Source organism: Glycine max, chromosome 8 (genome assembly GCF_000004515.6).
Source record: "Glycine max cultivar Williams 82 chromosome 8, Glycine_max_v4.0, whole genome shotgun sequence".
Classification (NCBI taxonomy): Eukaryota; Viridiplantae; Streptophyta; class Magnoliopsida; order Fabales; family Fabaceae; genus Glycine; species Glycine max.
The window spans coordinates 43,690,167-43,713,964 of record NC_038244.2 but is presented as its reverse complement, the minus strand read 5'-3'; the positions used below and the strand labels follow the sequence as shown (position 1 = coordinate 43,713,964).

At 30.3% G+C, this 23,798-nt stretch overlaps 2 protein-coding genes across 2 annotated transcripts; one reads left to right on the top strand and one right to left on the bottom strand.

The window, feature by feature from the left end:
- Positions 1-11,684: 11,684 nt before the first annotated feature.
- On the top strand, positions 11,685-18,133 carry LOC100817066 (kinesin-like protein KIN-12F). Its single transcript, XM_014779420.2, has 16 exons — positions 11,685-12,012; positions 12,138-12,275; positions 12,472-12,555; positions 12,679-12,804; positions 12,899-12,958; positions 13,071-13,124; positions 13,218-13,310; positions 13,496-13,591; positions 13,740-13,885; positions 14,507-14,656; positions 14,759-14,885; positions 14,975-15,889; positions 15,976-16,074; positions 16,155-16,226; positions 16,357-17,142; positions 17,512-18,133. The coding sequence occupies exons 1-16, from the start codon at positions 11,773-11,775 to the stop codon at positions 17,758-17,760; spliced, it is 3,435 nt and encodes a 1,144-aa protein (XP_014634906.1). The 5' UTR covers positions 11,685-11,772; the 3' UTR covers positions 17,761-18,133.
- A 2,244-nt stretch (positions 18,134-20,377) lies between these two features.
- Positions 20,378-23,503, bottom strand: LOC100803538 (probable cytokinin riboside 5'-monophosphate phosphoribohydrolase LOGL3). The gene is made up of 4 exons (XM_003532111.5): positions 23,096-23,503; positions 21,332-21,460; positions 20,968-21,152; positions 20,378-20,883 (listed from the first exon to the last, which is right to left on the bottom strand). Exons 1-4 carry the CDS (start codon positions 23,300-23,302, stop codon positions 20,487-20,489), a joined length of 918 nt encoding a protein of 305 aa, XP_003532159.1. The 5' UTR covers positions 23,303-23,503; the 3' UTR covers positions 20,378-20,486.
- Between the last annotated feature and the right edge of the window lie 295 nt (positions 23,504-23,798).

Genomic DNA, 23,798 nt, shown 5'->3' with positions numbered 1-23,798 from the left:
ATTTTTTAAATTTAAAGTTGAGTGCAAACCTACAAATTCTAAGAGATATCAACATATTCTCATAGTTATTTATAATTTATAATTTGTTAAAGAGACTAACCCAATTAATTGAGTAACGTGAATAAATTAGATGTTATTTGTTTTTAATTCCTACTTGTGTGCACATAAATTATGGTATTATTTTTAATGTTTCATTTTAATTCTTCTTCTTTATCTAATCTTATATTTCCTTACATAAAATCGAATTTTGTGAAAAGCAGTTCATTACTATATAACAACACATTTTGACCACGAGAGATTCAGGTCCACCGTAATTTTCATGGAAGCGAAATCATTTGCGGTGCAAAAAATCATCATGGCTATTTTGTACTGCCTCCAGTTTTAAATATAAGATAAAAAAATAAAATTACGTTAGATAAGAAAATTAATTAATTACATGTAATTATATTAATCTCAATTAAAAATATTTTTTTTTCTTTCATTAAAATTTGATATAAGAAATAATAAAAAAAAATCATTGAAATTAAAGCCTTATGAAAATTGAAAGTTAATAATCATCCATACATTAGATGTTACATATCTAAAATATTTTCTTTAAAAGAAACATTTAAAGTGAATTAGAATGAACCTAAAAGAGAAAGAAAACAGGTAAGAATATATTATTTCATATTGTGATTAAATTACATTATAAAAATTCAACAAAAATAAATTACATTATAAATTTTATAATTTCGGTCAAAATATATTTAGGTAGCTAAACTTTACATGTTTATATATATGTACTTAAGAGAGTGATGAAAAAAAACATAGACTTAGAGTTAAGAAATTTATGAACAGAAGAAACCTAATCTTATCGATATAACGAACCAAAATTTAATTCTGTTGAGAGAAAAGTCTAGTTAATGTTTGACCTTTCCTTAAACAATATTGCTTCCAAAATAGAATATCTGTGGGGGAAAAAACAATTATATGAATTTACAATGCTTAGTTTGGCTTTATTTTCATATAATTGTTTTTTCCCCACAGATATATGACAAGAGCTTTTGCGCTTTAATTCTAGAAGTTTTCCCTTAACTTAGTTTTCTTTACCCAAATAAAAATTGAAAATAAAGGCAGTTGCTTAGAATTTACTCTACTATCCCAATCAGATAATGGGTAATTAATCAAATAAAGCCAAACTAAGCATTGTATTAAGTATTAACGGCATCACCATCTTCTTGATTAACCTGAATAAAATATATATATATATATATATATATATATATATATATATATATATAGCCAAATTTGATCACACAAAATCGTATGCAATGAAAAAGCATAAATGATTACTTGGACAAAAATAGTGTAGAACTGAGATCAGCATAAAAAATCGCCCACTTATAACAAGAGCTTTTGCGCTTTAATTCTATAAGTTTTCCCTTTTTATTCATGCATTGGCCCCAAAGAATCTTGTTCGTTCGCCCAAGGTATCGTGCAATTATTTTGCACCATACATAAATTGTGCATACAAATCATAAGCTTAATTATGGTAGGATCTTGTGTTTTATGACTATATTTGATAAGTCATTTTATTTATATTTTTGTTTTTTTATTAATTAAAAAATTTGTTCGATTATTTCATAAACAAATTTAAATTAAAAAAAAAGAATTATACAATTAGGTAATGTGACAATATAAAATATATAACTATATAGTCATTCAATCATATCCTATAATATATGATAAATTGATTATCTTTTATAATAATTATCTTAAAAATGATATAAATAATAATTTATAATTAAATAATTATGTAAAATTATTTTATATTATAAGTATATAAAAAGTGTCAACGTTACACCATTCAATTAATGACTCTTAACTACTTATCTTTGAAATGTTTCAAATTCCATCCAATGTAGGCCTCGAGATTCCTAGAAATGGCCTACTGTTGGTACTAAGTTGTCCTGCCTCTTAATGATTGTTGCAAGAATAGGTTGGGACTAGTTATTCGAACTGAAAACATAGTCACTGGGCAATTTGATTAGAGATTTTGACTATTTTTTATGTATTACACAATAGTTATTTTTCACAAAAGAACATCTATAATATAAGGGAATTAGTTCTTTTATTCTCTTCATAAGGTTTAAAGTCGACAGTTAACTTAAAAGAAAATTAAATATGGACATTTAGCATAATCACTCATTAGTAGACTTTGACTATCTTCAAATGATATAATTTAATGCCCAATATAAATATAACTCATTAAAATCTACTTACTAGTTTAAAGGTGGTTAGGTTAATACTTAGTTTGAATTATTTTTAAAATAATTTATCTTATCCTTTTTTTTTCTTTCTCTCTACAATCAGCAATCGAAAAAGTATGTTACAAAAAAAACAGTCAAAATAGTACTAACTTCTTTCTATATTTGTAGTTGTTTACGAGGTTAATGAACCTAGATTAAGAAATATTTTTTAAAAATAAAATATTAAGTTATTTTTAGATTAATTAAAACATCATTATTTAAAGGACTAAAATCAAAACATAAATATTTAGTGGACTAGAAAAAAATTATTTTATAGAGACTAAAATGTTATTTAAGTCTTCTTATTACTACCTCCATTATTTTATATAAAACCCCTAGCACAAATTCACATAAATTGGAAAAATTATTAATTTATTTAATAATATTAAATTTGTTAATCTTTAAATTACTCTAAAAATTATTCAAATTCATGAATTTACTTTTTCACTTAATTAATTAATGTTTTTTTAGTTTTTTTTATTAAAACTCGTCATATCAATTTTTTCTAGTCATCTTCTTGGATCCTCATAAAAGAAAAAAAAATAATCTGATTAATTTATAGTATTTATCGTTTATTGAGAATAAAAAATATAAAATAATTAATAATATTTTAGTAAAATAAAATTAATTCATGAAAGAGACGGTTTAAAGAAATTCTTATAAAAAAGACTGCAAATTTCTCAAAATGTTTTTATATAACACATCAGAGTTAATATCTCACTTTATTTAACTCTTCCAAAAAAAAAAACAGAGTAAGAAAAAGAAAAATTAAATTTAATAAATATGCACGCACGTAGAGGAATAGAGGTAAATAGGTGAATTTGTACTACAACAATGCCAATATGACCCAATCTCATGGACACGAGACTCACACAATTACATCCCTTCTAGTAGTCACTTCCAAAATCATAGAAACAAGTTGATACATAAATTGACAAAAGATTGTTCAATTAGACAACGCGAGACTTTACATTTTGGAATACCTCCAAAATTACAACAAAAACTCCAATATGAGATTTCTTTTGAGGAGAAGGTGCATGTATATTAAGAGTTGTTTCATGTGCTTTTTCTACCTTTGATCACGTATATCGATTCCGTAATTTGCGTGTGAAGACTTCGAACAATATTAGACAAATAAATGAAAACGACCGACCCAATAAGCATAGAATTAGATTTCAACTTTCAAGCTCTTTGGGATAGTATTTAATTAGGTGACAAGTGATTGGAACTTAAGATATTGCAAACTTTCACTTTGTCAATATATATGGGGTGAATATTGTCTCTTCTAGAACAAAAAAAAAGATAAGTTTATTGACTGAGTTATTGGAGCTAATTAGTTTGGGATTTGGAAAAAGTAGTTACAAATTCTATAATTTGTCTTAACTTTCTTTCTTCGATCCTTGACCATTCAACATATAGTAAGTCTTGCATGACTAGGTATTTTCATAAACAGTAATAAGAGATATTTAAGACTACTCAATTTTCATAAACAGTAAGTCTTGCATGACTAGGTTGTTTCAACTATCGGATGCTCCAAATACTAATTAATTATCTTCTCTGAGGTTTAAACTAATTCTCTTTTGATCATAATGTAACTTGCTTAACATGGGACATGCTCTTGTGTGTTTCTCCATAACTCTACGTGGATAGTTTTTAATTAGAGTGCGATTGTCTTAAAGGTCATTATTTTTTTTTTCTTGAGGAACTGAACTTAAAAAATATGATATATTTTTGTTTTACACTAGAGCTTTGAGAATATATTTTTAGGCATTATTATAGTTTCTACAAAAATGACATCTTATGTTTTGCTTGATTTTTTTTCCCCACCAAAAACGAATTATTGAGCAAGCATGTTTTTTGCAAGAGCATTTATTTTGACAGGCCCAAGTTGTTTAGAAATTGTGTGAAAAAGAAGAAGAAGAAGAAGAAGAAAATGGCTTTGATTTCCGGTAACAAGTCATAGTACGAGGGTATCATTTTAAGCTTAATGTCTTTTTATTTATTTGACGGTTTTAAAATTAATAAACAATTAAAAACATTAATTTGTTGATTAAGAAGCCATGGTGTAGTGATGTAAAATATGAAAAGAAATTGTTAAAAGAGTTATTAGACCGCAAGCTAATGTTCATTTCTTCCTCTTTTTCTTTTGTCATTATAATAAAATAAAATAAAAATGATTATTTTATAACAAGGCAATGACGCAGAGGATGATTGCATTCCTAACTAAAGAGAGACAGCATTCAGCAAATATTGACTATAAATTGAAACCATATTGTGTGATTACTTGAAGAATCAACATGCTTTGAAAAATTTGCATCTCATAACCCTTTTCATCACTTTCATGTGTTTTTCTTAGATGGCCCTCTTTGACTTAGAAAACCCCGTGCCTGACATGGAACTTACCTACTCCCTCATTAGTCATTCTTGATGTACAAAATACATAAAAAAATCATACTTTGGGAACATTCATGTCCTTTTAGCCACCATGGGGAACCCACTTCTCAATGTAAACTAATTTAGCAGCAAGGTAACGGTGTCCAAATTTTCCTTATATTAAAGTTAAAATATACATTTTATTTAATATTTATTATTTCTCTCTATCTTTCTCAGCATGTTTTAGATCTCTGGTTTTGTTTGTATAAAAAAAATCTGGTTGTTAAACCTAATCTAAGTCTAAGTAGGAGTTATAAAAAATAATTATTGTATTTTTCTCTTTTAAAATTGACATGATTTTGAGAGATACATACATTGTAATAACAAGCCTTCAAGCATACATTTTTTTGTTATATCATATCATCTATCTATTTTTTTTTTCATCTTTGTCCCTCATTAGATGTTAAATATGTTGAGATGTTTTTGGGGTTGTAGAGTAAAATTTTCCAAGAATAAGAAGTCTATTTGATATATTTTTGATTTATTGGAAGAAGGCTCTATAGATTGTATAACTTAAGGATTTGAGAATATTTTTTTAGTGGAAAATGGTGTTTGCTGAATAAACATCCAAGGGTAACTTTGAAGGATCAACTTGATGTTCAAAGGGTTATTATGATAAAATCAAGAATATGTTTTCGAGGCAGAAGAAAGACATCTAGTGATGGAGTCCAAGAACAAAAGTCGAGTAGGATTGGTTGATTAAATTGATGAGTAACAACATTTATGGGCGCGTTTATGGTTCTAATGATTTGAAAAAGCAAGGAACATGTGTAGTTCTCAACTAGGTGGTTGTTTCTCAAAAGACACATGCATGTTCAAGGCAATTTATTATTCCATTATTTTTACATTTCTATAAATAAGTAATTCTTTGTAATCTTTATTCGATTTTTGAACAATACATTACTCCTACATAGCAATTATGGCGTGCTCATCGTGACAATCACGTTTTATGAAACATGCATGTTCTGATCCAATTTTTTCTTTTTGTTTTTCGATTCGTTTAGTTTTACTTCCTTCCTCTTATCTTCCTCTAAATAACTCTTGGGACCTCTAAATAACTCTTGGAAATAAATATGTATGCATAATATTTAATTTATTATGTTATTAATTTTAATAAATAATTATTTTTTATTTTATTATCATATTTATTGTTTTATTAAATTATTAATTTGACAAGTTATTGATTAAAATTAAAGGTTTATTATAATGATAGACACTATGATAATAAAAAATAATTTTTTTTATAATTTTAATCTAAATTATTCTTGATCATAGTATTATTATGAATAAGATATCAATAATCTAAATATATCAATATATATAATAATCTTTATTAAATAAAGATTAATAGATCTCATTTATTCAAATGCATTAATTAAAAATTCATAACAGTTAATATTACTTTGACATGTTAAGAAAAAATATATAATACTTTTCTTTGACATGAGATTATCATGATAACTAACAAGTTATTTGTTATATTTTAATTCTGGACACCTAATGTCGTAGGACACTAGTTGAATGAATATTGGATATGATTAAATACCTATAAAATTAATGATTAATCAAGAAGGAATCCATCAACTCTAGGTAATAAGTTTGAGTTCTATTTGAATGAAAGAAAGAAGAAAAGAGTTTTTCAAGTCACTCATTGATTAAATGTGTTAGTTTAATAGAATTTGATAATGATACTATATTCTAGAATTAACATTGAGCTATAAACGATGAAAGAAATATTATATTACTCTTCCATTGGTTCTTGAAAGTAAAAATGTTACTTCGTGCTATTTGGACGTTAAGAAATGTTCTTAGAAGCTTAACTTAATTAATAAATTCATTATGATTAATTTAATATCGGTCTAGTATTTGACCTACGAGGTCATAGATAAACAAGTGTTCCAATTGTTGTAAAAGAAAATAATATGATAATTAAAGCATCAGGATCTTTATCTTATACCAGGAAACTTCTTAAAATAAAATATATGAGATAATTTTTATTTTTATAAAAATAAAAATATATGAAATTATTTTAAATAAATTATCTTTTTTTCTTTAAAAAAGACTTAAATTCATCTCTTTAATATTATAAATAAAAACATTTGCACAAGGCAAAATGCAACAGACAAAAGTAAAGAGAGGATTTGCTCATCCAGCCATAAACATTGAAAAAAAATTGTGTTAATTCAAGAATACAAATTCAGGTACACAAATTTATTTTTTTCTATTTATTATTATTATATATTTTTAAATGTAAACTAAATCATAATTTTCCACTACAAGTATTAGAAACACTATATGTAACTATCAATAACTCCTCTTTTGGATTGCATTTATGATATTATTGAATTTATATCATAAATGTTGTTTGTGCAAGTATTGCAGACCAAGATCAATTGTATTTGATCTTAAGAATTTGTCATTTTGTCAGAAATACAAATACTTTGGTTAAAATCTATGTAATTGTTAAAATTTGATTTTAAGTTAACAGTTTTTCAAATTGAAAACAAACTTTGTTGCTAGTTTGATTAAAGAATCTTAAAGGCATTTTGATTAATGTAAAGTCCCGTATAAATATCTTATTTATTGATTAAATCGTTTTTCGAATCTTTAACAAAGTTCTCTATCAATCAATTGGCTTCGAACCCTTAAAGGCAGTTTCGAACCTTAATTGTTGGCTCTCTATGCATCTGAGATTTAATGAAAAATTATTGAATTAAAGCACTTCTAAAGTTATAGTCATGAGTAAAATGCTAAATAATCATTTTTTTTCAAGATGATTTAATTCCAACGGTCCCCAGCTACCATTTTAAATTATTCACCAATAATCACTCTTTTGTTATACTGAATTACTATAATATATAAGTTGTATTAACAAGGTGCGGTCCCCTTCAACGTAGTTGATTGCCACACTAATTTTGTATTTACACGGCTAAGGTACTGTCTACAGACTACAATGTTGTAGCACTCCAAGCAATGCTTCAATTTTTCTACACTAACACTCACTGTGTATTTAATTGAGATAATCAAAATAGAGAAAATAGAAATAGAAGAGATATTTAAATTAACGTATAATATAGAAGGTATAAGACTTAGGCAGAATTCATTATATTTCTTCTCTATTTCTCTCTTTAAGTTGATTGACTTTTAATAATTCAAATTATAATTTAAGATTACATAATAATATAAAATTATTTTATACTATCATTATATCAATATTAAACTCATATTTTATTGAATAGTTTTGTAAACAGCTGCAATATGGGCTTTTGGTCCAAAACAATTTATCCTGCTTTTGTTTTTGCTTGTCTTTTTTTAGTGCATTTTTTGGATTGGACTCAATTGGTCTGTTTTCATTTTTCTTGTTATTTTTGTTTTTTTATTACTAGGTGTAAAATGAATGTCGTTACCTAATCATTTAAGATAGAAAAAAAGAACATATATAAATAGAATAAAATAAAGTAGAACAAAATTATGTGTTTGCCACACTTTATAGCAAAACCACTTTATTGTGAATGAGCTTCTTATAAATAATTTATTTTTTCGCAACTCTTAACATCCTCGGTAACTAGTTTTAAACCCCTACTATTGACTTTAAAACTTTAGAAAATAAAATGAAGATTATAATTCCAAAGCGAATTGTATATATGATTCTATAAAACATTGTTTCATCTACTAAAATCCTGAAATCAATAACACGATGTTTACAACCAGTTATTAGTGATCTTATAGTTTATTTATACTATGAACTAAAATGTATAATTTCTTAAGAAAATGAAGTGTTAAGGATGTTAGTGCAGTTTAACTATTTAAACCTCTCTAGAAAAGGAGTGTAATTTGCTCTAATAATTAAAGTAAAGTTAAACCTTTGTATTAATAGCAAATAACAAGCTAGAACGAACTAATTGCAATATTCCTTATGAGCCAGAACATATTTATGAACTCTTCACCTCATTTCCTTTATATGCAAGTAGTTTCCAGAAAGAGGTTAATTAGTAGCAAAGAACAGAGTGGAAAAGTGTAGCATCATTGCATGTCATGTGGAAGATGCAAAAGAGTGCAAATGGTGTTCTTAAGGGCTAATGATGAAGAAATTGGGTACTTGAGTTGATATACTAGCAAATGAATTGGCCAGGCAGCCTTTTCTAACCCTCCAATTCACATCATGTTGGCACCAAAATGCTAGCTGCAGCTTAATCATGTTTATAAATGAACATCATTTATTAAAAGTTATATAGTGTGTGGAAAGGGTTGATCAGTGTATTGACATATGTCAAGTACTTATGTTATATCTTAACATGCATTAATGTATTCGTGGAAATAGTGTGTGTAGCTACTCACTCAAGAGACAAAAGTATCTTAAAACGTGAGGGCATGTATATACATACACAAATAATTTGATATTTTGAGAATATACTGTAATTAGTAACCACACCTCTTATGTCATCTATTTATTTCGAGTGATTTGGTTGAGTTCAAATAAAAAGGAAAGAAAATATAATTTTTAAAAATTAGGTGGGTTTCACACCTTTATTATTTTATTTTAATTTTAATTTTTTTTCATTCCATTTCACTCAACCAAATCCAAACTTCATGTTTTATGTGCTCTAATAATCAACTAACCACTCTTAAAAAAAACCTAACTAATGCATTAAAAAACAACAACTAACTACTACTAGTACGTTAGATTTTTTTTTTTTTTTTGCGGTTTAACTTAGCTTTTCTTTTTCTGAATAAAAAATTGCTGTTTAACTTAGCTTGTTTAATGACGATTTATTTAAATAGTCTTTTCATTAAGATTTGTAAAGATTAAATTCATAACTAAATCAAAACATAAATAGTACTAAATGGATTATATATTAAAACATTTTTTTTTATTTTTCTCTAATTAAGATTTATCAATATAATAAAATATTAATTTATACTCTATTAAATATCTTTATATTTCTTATTGTTAGTTGTTTGAAAATTGAAAAATATCCTTAAAATTATATTTTCTAATATCATATGACAATTCTAGTAGAAGAAATTTAGTATTATAATATAGATTTTATTATATATTTTAAAATTATATACCTAATATCTAATTAAAAATTTAAACTATTGTTTGGCCAAATTTTCACAATTTAAAAAATTCTTAAAGAGAAAAAAGTTTGAGTTTAAAACTTAGTGTGCTTGCGTAAAGAATAATCGTGGTGTAAGAAATAATCTTGTAATATCAAATTATGCATGGTAAAAAAAAAATATAATCTGTGTGTCATAGACTAGATTTAAGAGTGAATTAAAATAGTTTTGTTGCGGGTTTTTCTTCATTATCTTTTTTTGAGTTTTAATTTCACTAATATTTTGTTTGTTTTGCAGGGAATATGGACGAACAAACAGAGGAGTGAAAGAAAAGTATTTTTTTTTTAATCCATCCTTCATTTAGTAGGAAGAGAGGAGTCACTTTTGTGCAATCAACTTTATTTTTATGCTTTTATAAAATAAATACTTTTTGATTATCATTATTATATAGGTTGACCTGTCTCAGAAAAAAAAAATACTGCTCACCAAAAATTATATGCGATGATCTATGGGTATCAATAATTAAAAGAAAGTGTAATTTTGATTTCCTAACTTTTTAAATTTATAATTTTTATTTTTTTATTTTTAATCATAATATTTAATCTTCTAATTTTATAAAATTGTAATTATAGTCCTTTGATAGTTAAAATCTAAGAGACCCAAATCATAAATTTATAAAACTAGTTTAATTAATAATTAATAATTGATTGTTAAAGATGACAGGAGGGAAACGGAAGCCAGAGTCAGTCCCTCCCACCGGCCTCAACGACTAGTTATTTGAATCTAATTTTCTGCATGGACAATTTTGACCCTCGGTGCCTCATCAGTCTCTTGGAGCGCTTTCTTTCTTTTAATTTTTTCCCACTATAAAAAGTAATCATTACTTTGGTTAATTTGAACTTTTAAAAAAAAATAAAAAAGAGTTTTGGGTAATTAAAAGAGACGATATGAATTTAAAATGTATATTATAAAATTATTGATTTTATGTTGATGTCATTAGTCAAGTAATAAGTAATAGCACTTGACTTTTATTAAATAAATATTATACGTACTACAATTTATATAACAAATTTGTAAAGTTGATTGAGTAAAAAAAGAGAGAGAAAATGTTGTGTGTTTGATTCTTCTACTAAAAAACTAGTAATTAATCAGTAATATTTGTTGATAAAAAACAATTGATATAATATCAATTTTTTGTTTTTTTTAGAGAAATCAATTTTTATACTTATATCTCGTTATCATTGTAACATGTAATAAATGATCTGCACATAAAATAGATATGAAATTTATTATATTAACTGTTGAATGAATTATTATATAAATAATTTTTCTCTTTATATAGTAAAAAAAACATTTTTTTTTATAAAATTTAGCCCTGATAATGATAATATGATCTATGTAAAAGATTTTTATAATCATATTGAGTTTTTAACCATTCTCAATCAAAACCATCATAGTAAAGATTTTTATATTGTCAATGACTTAAATTTATCTTATAAATAATTTATAAAATAAATTTTCAAAAATTAATAATATTATCACACATGATAATTGATAATTAGATGACATTAGTTATTAACATTTTTTTATATAAATATTTTGGTTAATATTTCTTTTTTTTATACAATAACATGTTTTGTTAATAAAAAAATAACACCTTTTAAAATTCAATGCATATATACGCACATAACAATTTTCAAAGTGTAGTTCTCACCATGTTATGACAAAAATAGATGACCTGAATCATAGAGATTAAATTACAGTAAAAACTATCATATTTTAAGCTTACCTTATTTAAAAGCAATCATTTTCCCATTAAACCAAAAAGGACAATTTAGGGATTTCAGTTGAAAAATTCATAACGTTCATCTTGGCTCCCCAATGAACTACTACTCCAATTCAAACACTCTTCATCTTCACTTTCACTCTGCATCCAACGTTTGAATCCAAACTCTCTCTCTCTCTCTTCTGAGCTAATTTGCCAAAAATCATGAGGCAAAAGACCAACAACGCAGGTTCTAGTGGTTTCTTGGGAAGTATATCTTCCAATTTTCTCAGATCCATCTCTTCTTCAAATCGCAAACCCACCTCTTCTTCTTCTTCAAACCCTAAACCACCAAATTCTGACGCTGAAAACACACCCCCTACTACCCATCCAAACATTCCCCTCAATATTCACCACCAATCAAAGCCCAACGACCCATTTTCTCACAGCGACTCACATGTGAAGGCAAGTTCACAATTTGCTTTCTTTTGGGTCGCATTTCAATATTCAAGCTGTAGTCTGAAACCCCAGAAACGAGGGTGTAAAAAATTTTATTTTGGCTTATGATATGTTTTGTTGTTTTGGAGCAGGTTGTGGTGAGAATTAGGCCTGAAAATAGTAATGGAAAAGAGGGAGATTCGCAAATTAAGAAGGTTTCTTCAGATGCCTTGTGTGCTGGGGACAGAAAGTTCACGTTTGATGAAGTTTTAGATGCCAACTCCAATCAGGTATGAACTTCACTTCACTGTGTAATTGTGATTTGTGTTTTGAATCTTCAACTATTTTGCTTGATGTAAGAAAAAGGGTAATTTGAAATTACATTAGTTTGCTGCTATAATGAGGGAATGAGGACTTTACCAATGTTGTACTTTTTTGCTTGGTTTACGTATGATGAATGTGATTTGTGAGCTGCTGTATGTTCAGGAGGATGTTTTTCAGTCAGTGGGTGTTCCCTTGGTTAGAAATGCTTTAGCTGGTTACAACACTACAATTCTGTCATATGGCCAGGTACATTACTACATTTTGATGCTTACTATATTTTTTATGTTCTTAGTGACAATATGTGTTACACTTTTGATGGAATATTGAGGGTTATTTTCCATTTTCACTTGTGTTGTACTTCCTTTCTAGTCTGGAAGTGGAAAGACTTATACAATGTGGGGTCCCCCAAGTGCCATGGTTGGTGAGTCCTCGCGATCTAGTCAACAGGGAATTGTTCCTCGGATCTTCAGAATGTTATTTTCTGAGCTTGAGAGAGTATGTTCTATTTCCAACTTTAATTACTAATTCTAGTAATTTTTCATATGTGTTTTTTTAATTTTGAATGATTGAGTTTGAATTACAATATCAGGAGAGGCTTGTGTCAGATCAGAAACAGTTCAACTATCAATGCCGTTGTTCATTTCTTGAGGTAAATTTGAACTTGAATTTCTTTATAAAGCTTCCTGAAATAGCAATGAGCTTGTCCCTTAATGCTGCTAATGAGTTTCTTCCTTCTACTTTCGTTCTGTGTTTTAAAACAGATATACAATGAGCGAATTGGGAATTTACTCAATCCTATCCAGGAGAACCTTGAGGTAGGCATATGATGCTATCCTCTATGCTATCTTCTGTTTCTAGTTGCTTCATGCTTATTAATTATAATTATGACTTGGTGCAAATGATTGTAGATGAAGGATGATTCCAGCAATGCACCATATATTGAGAATCTGATTGAGGAATACATCACTAACTATGATGATGTGGCACAAATTCTGGTCAAGGTAGGGAACCATCAAAGCATATATTTTGTTGAAGCTAGATATTTATAATGCAATTTATGTGAAGCTGAAATCTTTTTTTTGTTAGCTAATACTTTTGGTCAAGCAATTGTATGCACTTGTCCATTAATGACTGCTGTTCATTTCTAATCTTATCAGCTAAGTTGAGTTTTTTATGTATGCTGCAGGGTCTTTCAAGGAGAAAAAATGGAGCAATGAGCTTAAATTCTAATAGCTCTAGATCACATATAATTTTCACATTTGTCATTGAGTCTTTGTGTAAGGTACTGTCAAATTTTGTGATTCTACCCAACATTACCAGCAGTTGTGTATGGAAACTGTTGTTTTCCTAAGATTGAAGGCAGGTTTATATTGTTAAATTTTTTCGTTAGTTCTGTTGCTAAACATGATTTTCGTAAACTGATGTTGCAGGGAACCGCAAAAAGTTTAAGTACCTCAAAGACTAGCCGAATCAGCCTTATTGATCTTGCTGGACTGGATAGGGATGAAGTTGATGATGGAGGTAGCCAATGTCCAAGGGCAAGCGGACATGTAGATAAATCATTATCTCAGCTTGAGTAAGATGCCATGACTAAATTACTTCTTAGAGTTTGTTTGGGTAAACAAGTTATTAAGTACTTATTGAAGCCTAAAAAAAAGATTAAGTACTTGTTGAAGTGCTTATCATGTAAGTGCTTATGTATAAGTTGTTTCTAGTTCTGTAATTGAAAAGATAATAGGGTTAAACAATTTCCATATAAGCTGTAAGTTGTTTTTATAAGCTATATTGAAGATTTTGTTGAAATAAGCTGAAAATAACTTACGGACACATCATAAGCTATTTTCATAAGTTCTCCCAAATACTCACTCACACAAGTGCTTTATGTCAGAAGATAAGCCTAAATAAGTTGTAAACAAGCTCTGACAAGCAGACCCTTAGTTCTGATTTATAATTTCTGCAGCCTGATTGGATGGGTTTTGCTGTTATGTAGGTTGAAAGATAAAAATAACACATTACTCTTCTTATTTTACTATGCCAGATAATTCTATATATTGCTGTGGTAATTTTTTTATTCTTTGAAAAACAATATCCTGGTCCTGGTACTTCTGAGCAAGTTGCTTCTATCACTAATTAATGGCCAAGTCCATGACTATGATTGTTTTCTATTTGTAACCACTTTTATATTTCATTGGTGTAGGCATTTAGTGGATGCTCTAACTAACAAATCTCAGTCTGGAAAAAATGAAGACATTCCACACAGCGACTCCTGTTTAACACGCTTACTACATGGATCACTTGGTGGAAATGCCAAACTCTCGGTGATATGTTCCATCTCCCCTGATAACAAGTATATATTACCTGGATTGAAACCATAATTTGTTCATGTGTAGAGAGTAGTGGGAGGGTATTTTTGAGTTTTGGAAATAAAGATTGTGTTTGTTGATTGTAGGAGTAATGATGCAACACTGCACACACTCAGATTTGGGGAGCAAGTAAGATCCATTAGAAATGAGCCAGTTATCAATGTACTAAAGGAGGCTGATGTTGATTTGAGTAATAATATCCGACACTTGAAGGTATATTCCTGGACTTGTTACTGGTAGTAGTTATTGAAAGATTAAACTTATGCAAATCTTTGAATTACAATGTGTTTTCTATGGTTTAGGAAGAACTTATTAGAGCAAAGGCTGATGTTCATAGCTCAGCTGGGAGTAAAGATGGATACTTCCAAGGACATAATGTGCGGGAAAGCCTGAATCAGATGAGAGTCAGCTTAAACCGCTCTCTTCTCCTATCTAACATAGATAGTGATACCAATGAACATGTAAATGTCAATGAGGATGACATAAGGCAATTACGCCAGCAAATTGATGAATTGGATAATTCATCTGAAGGGAATCCAAAGGATATATCTGTTGATGAAGATTGTGTCCAGTTTTATTCTGATGAGGAAAATTGTGATGCAGACACCATCACCAGTGGTGATGAAGTTAAAAATGCTGAGGTATACTGTGGAGAAACATTGAGCAACCCCTCAAGGGAAACTGAATCTTCACTCAGAGATAGTATTTCAGTCAATTCATGCAATCATTCTCCAACACTTATTGGACCACAGTTGTCTGAGTCTCCAAAATTCAGCAAAACTCAAAGGAAAAGTGTGGCTATTTCGTCAAGTTATCTGGGAAGTTGGAACAATGTGGCTGAGAGTTCAACATTCAGTAACAATGTGTTAAGCAAGCCATATAAACAGGGTGAGCATGTGCAATCCTCATTACAGTCTAGCAAGGCCAAGTCCTTGGCAGCAAGCCTTCAGAAGGGATTACAGATTATTGACTATCACCAGCAGAACTCAGCATTGAGCAAATCTTCAACTTCCTTCTCCTTTGAGCACTTAACTTTGACACCATGTCTAGACATTGACAAGGCTGAATCTTGTGACCAAACAATGCGACAGAAACCTTCCAGTGATGAAGTAACTGCTGCTTTCCTTTGTGCATCTTGCCAGATGAAAATATCAAATCAGGATTCCAGTGAGGTCCAAGCGGGAAATCCTGATGAAGTGACAGATAAAATTCCAAGAGTATGTTCTGATTTAATTTTCTCAAATATCTTTTTAAATACTGTTTCTTGTCGTGTGACCTCATTTCTCCATTTTCTCCCTTTAAGCATTTGGAGAATGTAATAGCAAAAAGCATCAAGAAAGAGAAGGAGCTGGAGAATGTTTGCAAGGAGCAAGCAGCCAGAATTGAGCAACTAAATCAGTTGGTATTAATATCCTTCCCATCTTCCTTTATGAACTGTGGTTTGGATTTTACATTTATTAACAGCATGTGTCAAATCTCCAGGTGGAGAAATTGAAAGGAGAAAAAGAACTGGACTCCATTATTATGTACAACTCAATGAAAGATGAAGAAAAGGTCAGTTGAATGTTATACAATTTATAGTCTATAATATAAAGTCTATCCAGTTGAAAGTTAGTTTTCATTTGTTTTGGCTGATGTTGTTGAAAGTTAGTTTTCTATTTGTTTTGGCTGATATTGTTTGCAGCTTCTAAGGGGAATTTCCTCAAGTGGTCATTTACCATGTATTATAGAGGAAAAATGTGAAATTAAAGAAATCCAGGAAGAGTTAGCCCAAAGAGGTGTCTCTTTTGATTCAAATGAGAAGGAGTCACTTCTTAAGGAAATTCAGAATCTAAGGAGCAAGCTGCAATTATTTAGTGATGCACAAGTTAAAAAGTCTACAGACAAACTAAGGTCTTCTTTGGTGTCAAGATCCATACAACTGCAAAAAAGCGGTGTATTTTCTTATGAAAATGGCAATGAAGACCTAGATAATGAAAGACAGAGATGGACAGAAATGGAAAGTGAGTGGATTTGTCTTACTGATGAACTTAGAGCTGATCTTGAGTCCTACCGCCAACGTACAGATAGGTTGGAGATGGAACTGAAATTAGAGAAGTCGTCTTCAGTGGAGATGGATGATGCACTAAAGAGAGCTGTTATGGGACATGCTAGAATGGTAGAACACTATGCTGATCTACAAGAAAAATATGATGACTTGGTTACTAAGCATGATGCTATAATGGAAGGGATAGCAGAGGTGAAGAAGGCAGCAGCAAAAGCCTCGAAAAAAGGTCATGCCCGCTTTGCCAAATCTCTTTCTGCTGAGCTTTCTGCATTAAGGGTGGAAAGAGAAAGGGAATCAAAATTATTGAAAAAGGAGAACCAGAGCTTGAAGATTCAACTTCGAGATACTGCTGAAGCTGTACAGGCAGCTGGTGAATTACTTGTTAGACTAAGAGAAGCTGAACATGCAGCAGCTGTTGCAGAGGTACTGTTCTATCTCATTAAGTGGTTTCCTAATCAATGTATCATATTTCAAAGGTGTTATTCTGGTATCAATTAGGGATGGTGTTTTGGCACACCAATTACCAAATAAACAGGAAAAAGAAAGGTGTTATTCTGGTATCAATTAGGGATGGTGTTTTGGCACACCAATTACCAAATAAACAGGAAAAAGAAAGGGACTGGCATAAATTATACAAAATTAACAAGGAAAGACTCTATAAGGAATACAGAATGAATTGTACTTCTGCCATTCTATCATTTATATTCCCCTAATTTCTTGGACCAGTAACTGCGGTTCAGGAGATTGAGCATAGTTCTGTCTTAACACATTTCTGATTCTTATGTTATACAGGAGAACTTTGCAAATGTGCAACAAGATAATGAAAATATGAAGATGCAAATTGAGAAGCTGAAAAGAAAACACAAGACAGAGATTAATACCATGAAGCAGTACATTACAGAGAGCAAATTACCCGAATCTGCACTGCAACCACTGTATAAGGAGGATTCTGATGGGGCGCACAATGCAACTTTCTCCTATACATATGATGATCAGGCATGGAGAGCAGAATTTGGAGCAATATATCAGGAGCATTTCTAATTCAACTGTAATATTAGCAGTTGATCAATTTGATAGCAGAGACTGCACATATGATCAAACTCAACTATTTGTCTGGCATCAGATCCTACTTGGATCAAAAGCATCCCTAATGCCACATTCTTTTTTGAATTCCTAGAAATTCATTATATCTTTTTCCATGTTGTGATCATTCATGCCGTGTACTGATATGATAGGTAAATTCATTGTTCTTTACCCCTAGATTTTTCCTGGTAAACAAATCTCCTTGATGCTTTTCATTTCAGATTTCTTTTATTCCCAGAACAGAAATGCAAATGCTGCTATATGTTGCCAAAACTTTTCGCTAAATGCAATATGATTCAGACGTGGCAGACCGACCCACCATTTCAGAAAACATTGTTGTTTTGTGTTGTATGAGAGTCAAACAGAAAGTCCCATTTCACAACTCTTTCGTTATGCTATTAATAAACAGTTTAATTTGGTTCCTTATTTTTTTGAACTTCATCCCACTATTAATAATCAATGTCAAGTGAATTTGGACGGAAGAGACCAAATTGTATCGATTTGGAATTAAGGGACCCAATTAAACCTTTAATTATTACCATGTCAAAATTGAATAAAATAAATAAATAGTAAGACAAAATGGTAATTTGAGTTTAATAATATGTACTGAACCATTAAAAAAATATTGATATGAATTTTGAAATAATTATAATAGAAGTTAACAAATGTATCATACTTGCAAGGGATTGATAGTCTAAAATTACTTCACACTGACAATGCTTATTATTTTTCATAAATTTTTTAGTTTAAAGACTATGTGTAATGTATGTATAATTTTTTTTTACATTATCAATCATTTAAAAATAACTATCGATATAATTTTTAAGGTAATTATTGACTATTATAAAGGTAAAAAAGTTATCATATATAATAATTTGTGATTAAATAATAAGTATAGTTGTTTTGCATTCCGTGCATAATCTATTTTTTCCACTTACTCATTTTGAAAAATATGAGACCTAAAACCGAACATTTAAAATTTTTGGTACCAAAATTGCTGAAGTAAGAGGATTAAAGTACTAATCCAAATCCAACTTGTTTTGTTACAGTACGAGTTCACCAAACCTTAACATGTACAACCCAAATTTTCACTCCAATTCAAGTAAGACTTTTGATGGCTAGTGACTAATGAGTGACCACCACATTACCGCGGCACCACACCCACATATGCAAACCACAAATTTGATAGCCAGGAACAACAAATTTATCATATCTTTTATTGATTCCAATGGATCATTAGTTAACTCGGAGTACATCAAAGACAAGTTTAAAAGATTTTCGAGTCGTGGAATCCAATTTGGCAACTTTTTTAACTTCCCCCTGAGGCAAAGCTTCCTAAGTGCAGATTGGGTTGACTTAAAGCTGAAGTCAATCACTTCATTATAACCTAGTGCATTAATATGTAGTTTCTCCAAGAATTGCATCTCATTGATTGAGGAACATAGTGTGTATCCAAGTTCTCCCTTGAAATTAGTTATCATCAAATCCCTTAATTGTTTTAGCTTTCCTACGCCTCTAAGACTATCCTTCACTGAACTGGAAGATATTTTGTTAGCCAGAAGATGGGTACCTTTCTAAGCTTGCTAATCTCCTTTCGTATCTCAGACATATCTGTTTGTCTTATATCCAAGGTCTCCAAGTTCTGGAGCTCACCAATGGAATTTGGAAGGCTTCCTATCCATGTATTCCTGAAGCTTAGATACTTCAAAATGGATTAAATTCTCCAAATTTTCAGGAACCTGAAATAATCGAGAACCATATATGATCGAGCATCATATATTCGATTGTTTTCACAATCAAGTACTTTCAATGGCATGGCATGTATTTTGCAAGAATTCCGCTGATGAATTGTTCATATAACCCTTTCTTTGTGAAAGTTAGAATTTGATCAATTGTGTGATCTTTCAATACTTCAGATTAAATCATCGGAACCTGTTGCTATTGTTAAGGGCCTAACAGTCCCACTTGAAACCAATTGATTTCATACCTCATGAAAAATTGAAAATTAAAATAAAGCTCATTTTTCAAGATGGAAGACTCGTTGATTTCAATCCATTAAGGTTATCCACCAATGAATGTAAGACAAATATTTAAATGCTCATTCAGGTTAGTAGGAGGTATGCTAGATAGTCATTACCGAAAAACACTTTTTGATGAGAGAGATAAAAAGCTTTGAGAAAACAAGTGAAGCTATTCAAAATTGCATGTTCCATGGAGATCCCATTGTCCAAGGAAGTTGGATGCTATTTCAATGACATTTCAAATATACACTAGAGTCTCAACTCTCAACGCTATGCCAAAACGAATCAAAAGTTTGTAAGTGGGAAAGATGACATTCAATGACAAAAGTTTAAGCTCACAACATCGATTAATGATAAAACTAACCATAAATGGCAGTGTACTTGAGGATAAAAATAACTAAGGGGAGTCATTAAATAAACTTCTCAAAAGTTGAAAGATAACAATTAGAGAAAACTCATTTCCTTTTGCTACTTTATCCAAATCACAAATGTGATTACAGATGAATCCTAAGATACATTTTTGGTGCAATTAGAACTTGATACTGCACATGGCTACCATCAAACTTGCTAATATTGCAATAATTCAGGAGAATATTCTACAGTTCAAGCCTTTTAAAGAAAGAAAACAATTATTAAGAAGAAGAAAAAACAAAAGAAAAATTCTTATGAGGACGGTGATTCATACGTGCTATACAGTTTAGTTACATTCTTACTTTTGTCACTAGAAGAAATGCCATAGAATTCTTCTAGGTATGCCAAAGCTTCTGAGTTGCTGTTACAAACCTTCCACAATGATGCAACCTCTCCTTTAGAGACAGTTCCCCAACCCTCACAATCATTTAAAAATTCAAGCAGCTTTGAATAAAATGAATCATAGTTCATCAACAGGAAGGGAACAGGAAACTTTGATCCAATCCGTTCTAGCTGAATCAATGCCAATATCTCAAACACCTCATCTAAAGTACCAATCCCACCAGGAAGGGCAACAACAGCAGTTTTATCAAACGAATTGTTCCTCACTACAGCGTCCACTAGCCCATGCTTCCTTGCTGAGAAAAACCTGAACTCAAAAGTTAAAACAATATAAGCAGTCAATTTCACTCATGTCAATAGAAAAAGTTATTGAGCAACAGTTGTAGATTACCGGAAGGTGAGATAATTTTCTGACGGTAAGTATGGATGAAAGTTAGACGCAGTCCATTCCCCAGCTTCTCTTCCTATCTTGAATCCACCAACTGGTTTTCCTGCTAGCATAGAACCTTGAGTAACAGCGTCCATTAGCCCTGGTCCAGCCCCTGACCAAGAAGTGCAGTCCAAAAGATTTGCTATCTGTGCATCAAGATATGTTGCAAAAATAATCAAAACTTATAATTACCTTTGCCACTATCACTGTTGTTAATGCCAGAAACAATGTGATTAAGTAACAAATGAATGAGATCTTATACAATACACACTGGCAAGTAAGCTGAAAAAAGAGGTAGGAAGCTATTGTAAGAATATTTACTTGCCTCTTTAGCCAGCTCTTGTGCTTGCACATAATGTGAATGGCTAGGTCCCATCCTTGAAGAACCCAGATACACAACTCCTCTCCCTAATCTGTTTATGAGTTCATAACATTTTTTAATCTCTTCTTTAACCTGTAATATTAAAATAAAGAAAAAAGTGAGTCAGTTTCCTGGATTTTCGCTGGAATTCCAAAGGACTACAAAAATTCTTGATAGAAGAACTCTGTGCAAAGTGCTTTTCTTGAGAACTCAAATATGTACACTTTAGAATCATTTCCAGCCATAACACAATTTATACCAAAAGCTTGAGCTATTAATTCCTTATCCCTTCATACAGCTGCTTCAAACACCAAGGGGTTGCACAAATTATAGGCACCCGAGATTGAAATGTTAAGTCCAAAAACCATAAAGTGACACCTGACGGATTAAGCCAGAAATACATTACCTTGAGTCCAAACTAGGCATAATATACCCTAGGTCATGCAACACTGTCCATCATACATTGCTGACCTGCACTCCCTCAGATGAGGTTTATCCGGTGATATTTACCATAATGAATAGAACCATCCACCAAGTGGAATGAAGAAAAATAAAATGAAAATTGAAAACAAATTTCAGAATTAATACTCTCTGAGGCAGCAAAGTAGGAAGAACTAGTAGACATCCTAGAAGCTCTACAATAAAATGACTTTCATGACTAGCCAACATGAAACCTTGTAGATACAAATAATGTTATGTTACTTTTCTAGATAGAAAATGTAAAATTTTAATTAGAACTTAGTTTTTCATGGAATATCAGGATTAAAAGAAAAGGTAAGCGTGGTCCTAGTGTAATTCTTGTTTCTTATATGGCTTAAATATGAATTTAGTCTCTGTAAGTTAGCTTTTTTTCCATTTTGGTCCCTGTAAATTTGCACTTTTCAATTTTAGTCACTTTAAGATCCATTTTTCTTTTCATTTTTAGTCCCCGTAAATTCATGCTTTAGGGACCAAAACTTGAAAAACTAAAACTTAAAATAGACCAAAAAAGAACAAAAAAAACTTGCAAGGACAAAATTCATATTTAATCAATTTACTGAGAAGAACTTCTTGCATATTCAGAGAAAGGTATCTAGCCAAATAAGCAACCTTACTCTGGTCCTAAAACCTACACATTTGTGTGTTTCAGTTTCCCAATGCACAACCTTAGCATTCACAACACAACAAAAAAAAAAGAACTTGTACTACAAAAGTAATCAATTTCCATCAATAGATTGAAAACTCTCCAGAATACCAATTCCTAGCTTCCCATCACTACAAAACAGGTAATTCTTCTATCAATTATCAATAACATATTCCCAAGAACATATTCAATCGAACACATTCTTACCAATGGACACACCCTTTGTCCTTTGAACTGAAACATAACATTGCTAGTAGTTGTCACCCCCACAACTTACATGGATTTAGTAGGTCCTCTTCAAGCAGTCCAACTAAACAGTAACTTTCACGACAGAAATGGGTTTCCACTTTCACCAATTCTCATCACATATATGCACCAAGAAAAAAGAAAAAAAACTAAAACTAAAACTAAACCAAACTAAACAAATAAGCAAAAGGGAAAGCTATAAGGTGGGTTGGATGGTCAAGGGAGAAGAGAAGGGGAGAAAGGTCGCGGGTTATCTGTTAACAAAACTAAGATTCTAACAACTAACATTTGCCGATAGAAAAAAAAAAAATAAAAGAAGCAAAAGGCCCTAACTTCAACTAGAAGATGGTAAATGCTACCTCATCTGAGCTCTTCCTCTCATCCAAATCAGTGAACTCATGCTTGCTAAAAAAAATTGCACTTTGAATGGCCTTGTGCTTTGAAAACTTGAAACCAATTCTACTATTCTGTTCTTTTCTGCACAAAAATTGGCACTTGATTCTTGTTTCATGAGTGTCTCTCAGCACAACATAGGTACCCAACGAAGCTGCCACTGAGAAACCCATCCTTGAGAGATTCCTAAAGGCGTCAACTACAAGCCTTATAAGAAGCAAACCAACAATTCAAGGTCTGAGTTTTCTAGGAACACAAACAATATATGCTCATTCCATGAAACAGAATCAGTGTGAACAAGACACAGTTGTTTTTTTTTTTTTTGGTCGGTTACAAGATAACAAAAAAGGAAACTCACGATGTAAAAGCCTAATATGTTATGCATTTAGGCCTCCTTGATCAGGTTATAACAAAACTAAGGCGATTTCTATTTACAACTTTTTTCTCCTCTCATTGCACTCAATTCACATAAACTTTTTGGTTACCTATAATTTTTATTTAATTTGATTTAATTAAAATTTAAAATTACGTATTTTAATCATTTTTGTTAACTCAAATTTATTTTTTATAGATATATTTTTTTTACACGGCATTACGTTTTTATAAATAAAAAAGGATTTATTGGAAAAGAAAAGTCATTTTTATCTCCTCATAAATAAAAGAAAAATA

Excerpts from the sequence above, each read along its gene's own strand:
- LOC100817066 (XM_014779420.2), top strand. The coding sequence starts at position 11,773 with ATGAGGCAAAAGACCAACAACGCAGGTTCTAGTGGTTTCTTGGGAAGT. Across the intron at positions 13,886-14,506 it reads AAATCATTATCTCAGCTTGA|GCATTTAGTGGATGCTCTAA; the intron begins GTAAGATGCCAT and ends TCATTGGTGTAG. Across the intron at positions 16,227-16,356 it reads CAATGAAAGATGAAGAAAAG|CTTCTAAGGGGAATTTCCTC; the intron begins GTCAGTTGAATG and ends TATTGTTTGCAG.
- LOC100803538 (XM_003532111.5), bottom strand. The coding sequence starts at position 23,302 with ATGGGTTTCTCAGTGGCAGCTTCGTTGGGTACCTATGTTGTGCTGAGA. Across the intron at positions 21,461-23,095 it reads AGAGGAAGAGCTCAGATGAG|GTTAAAGAAGAGATTAAAAA; the intron begins GTAGCATTTACC and ends TTAATATTACAG. Across the intron at positions 21,153-21,331 it reads CACAAGAGCTGGCTAAAGAG|ATAGCAAATCTTTTGGACTG; the intron begins GCAAGTAAATAT and ends CTTGATGCACAG.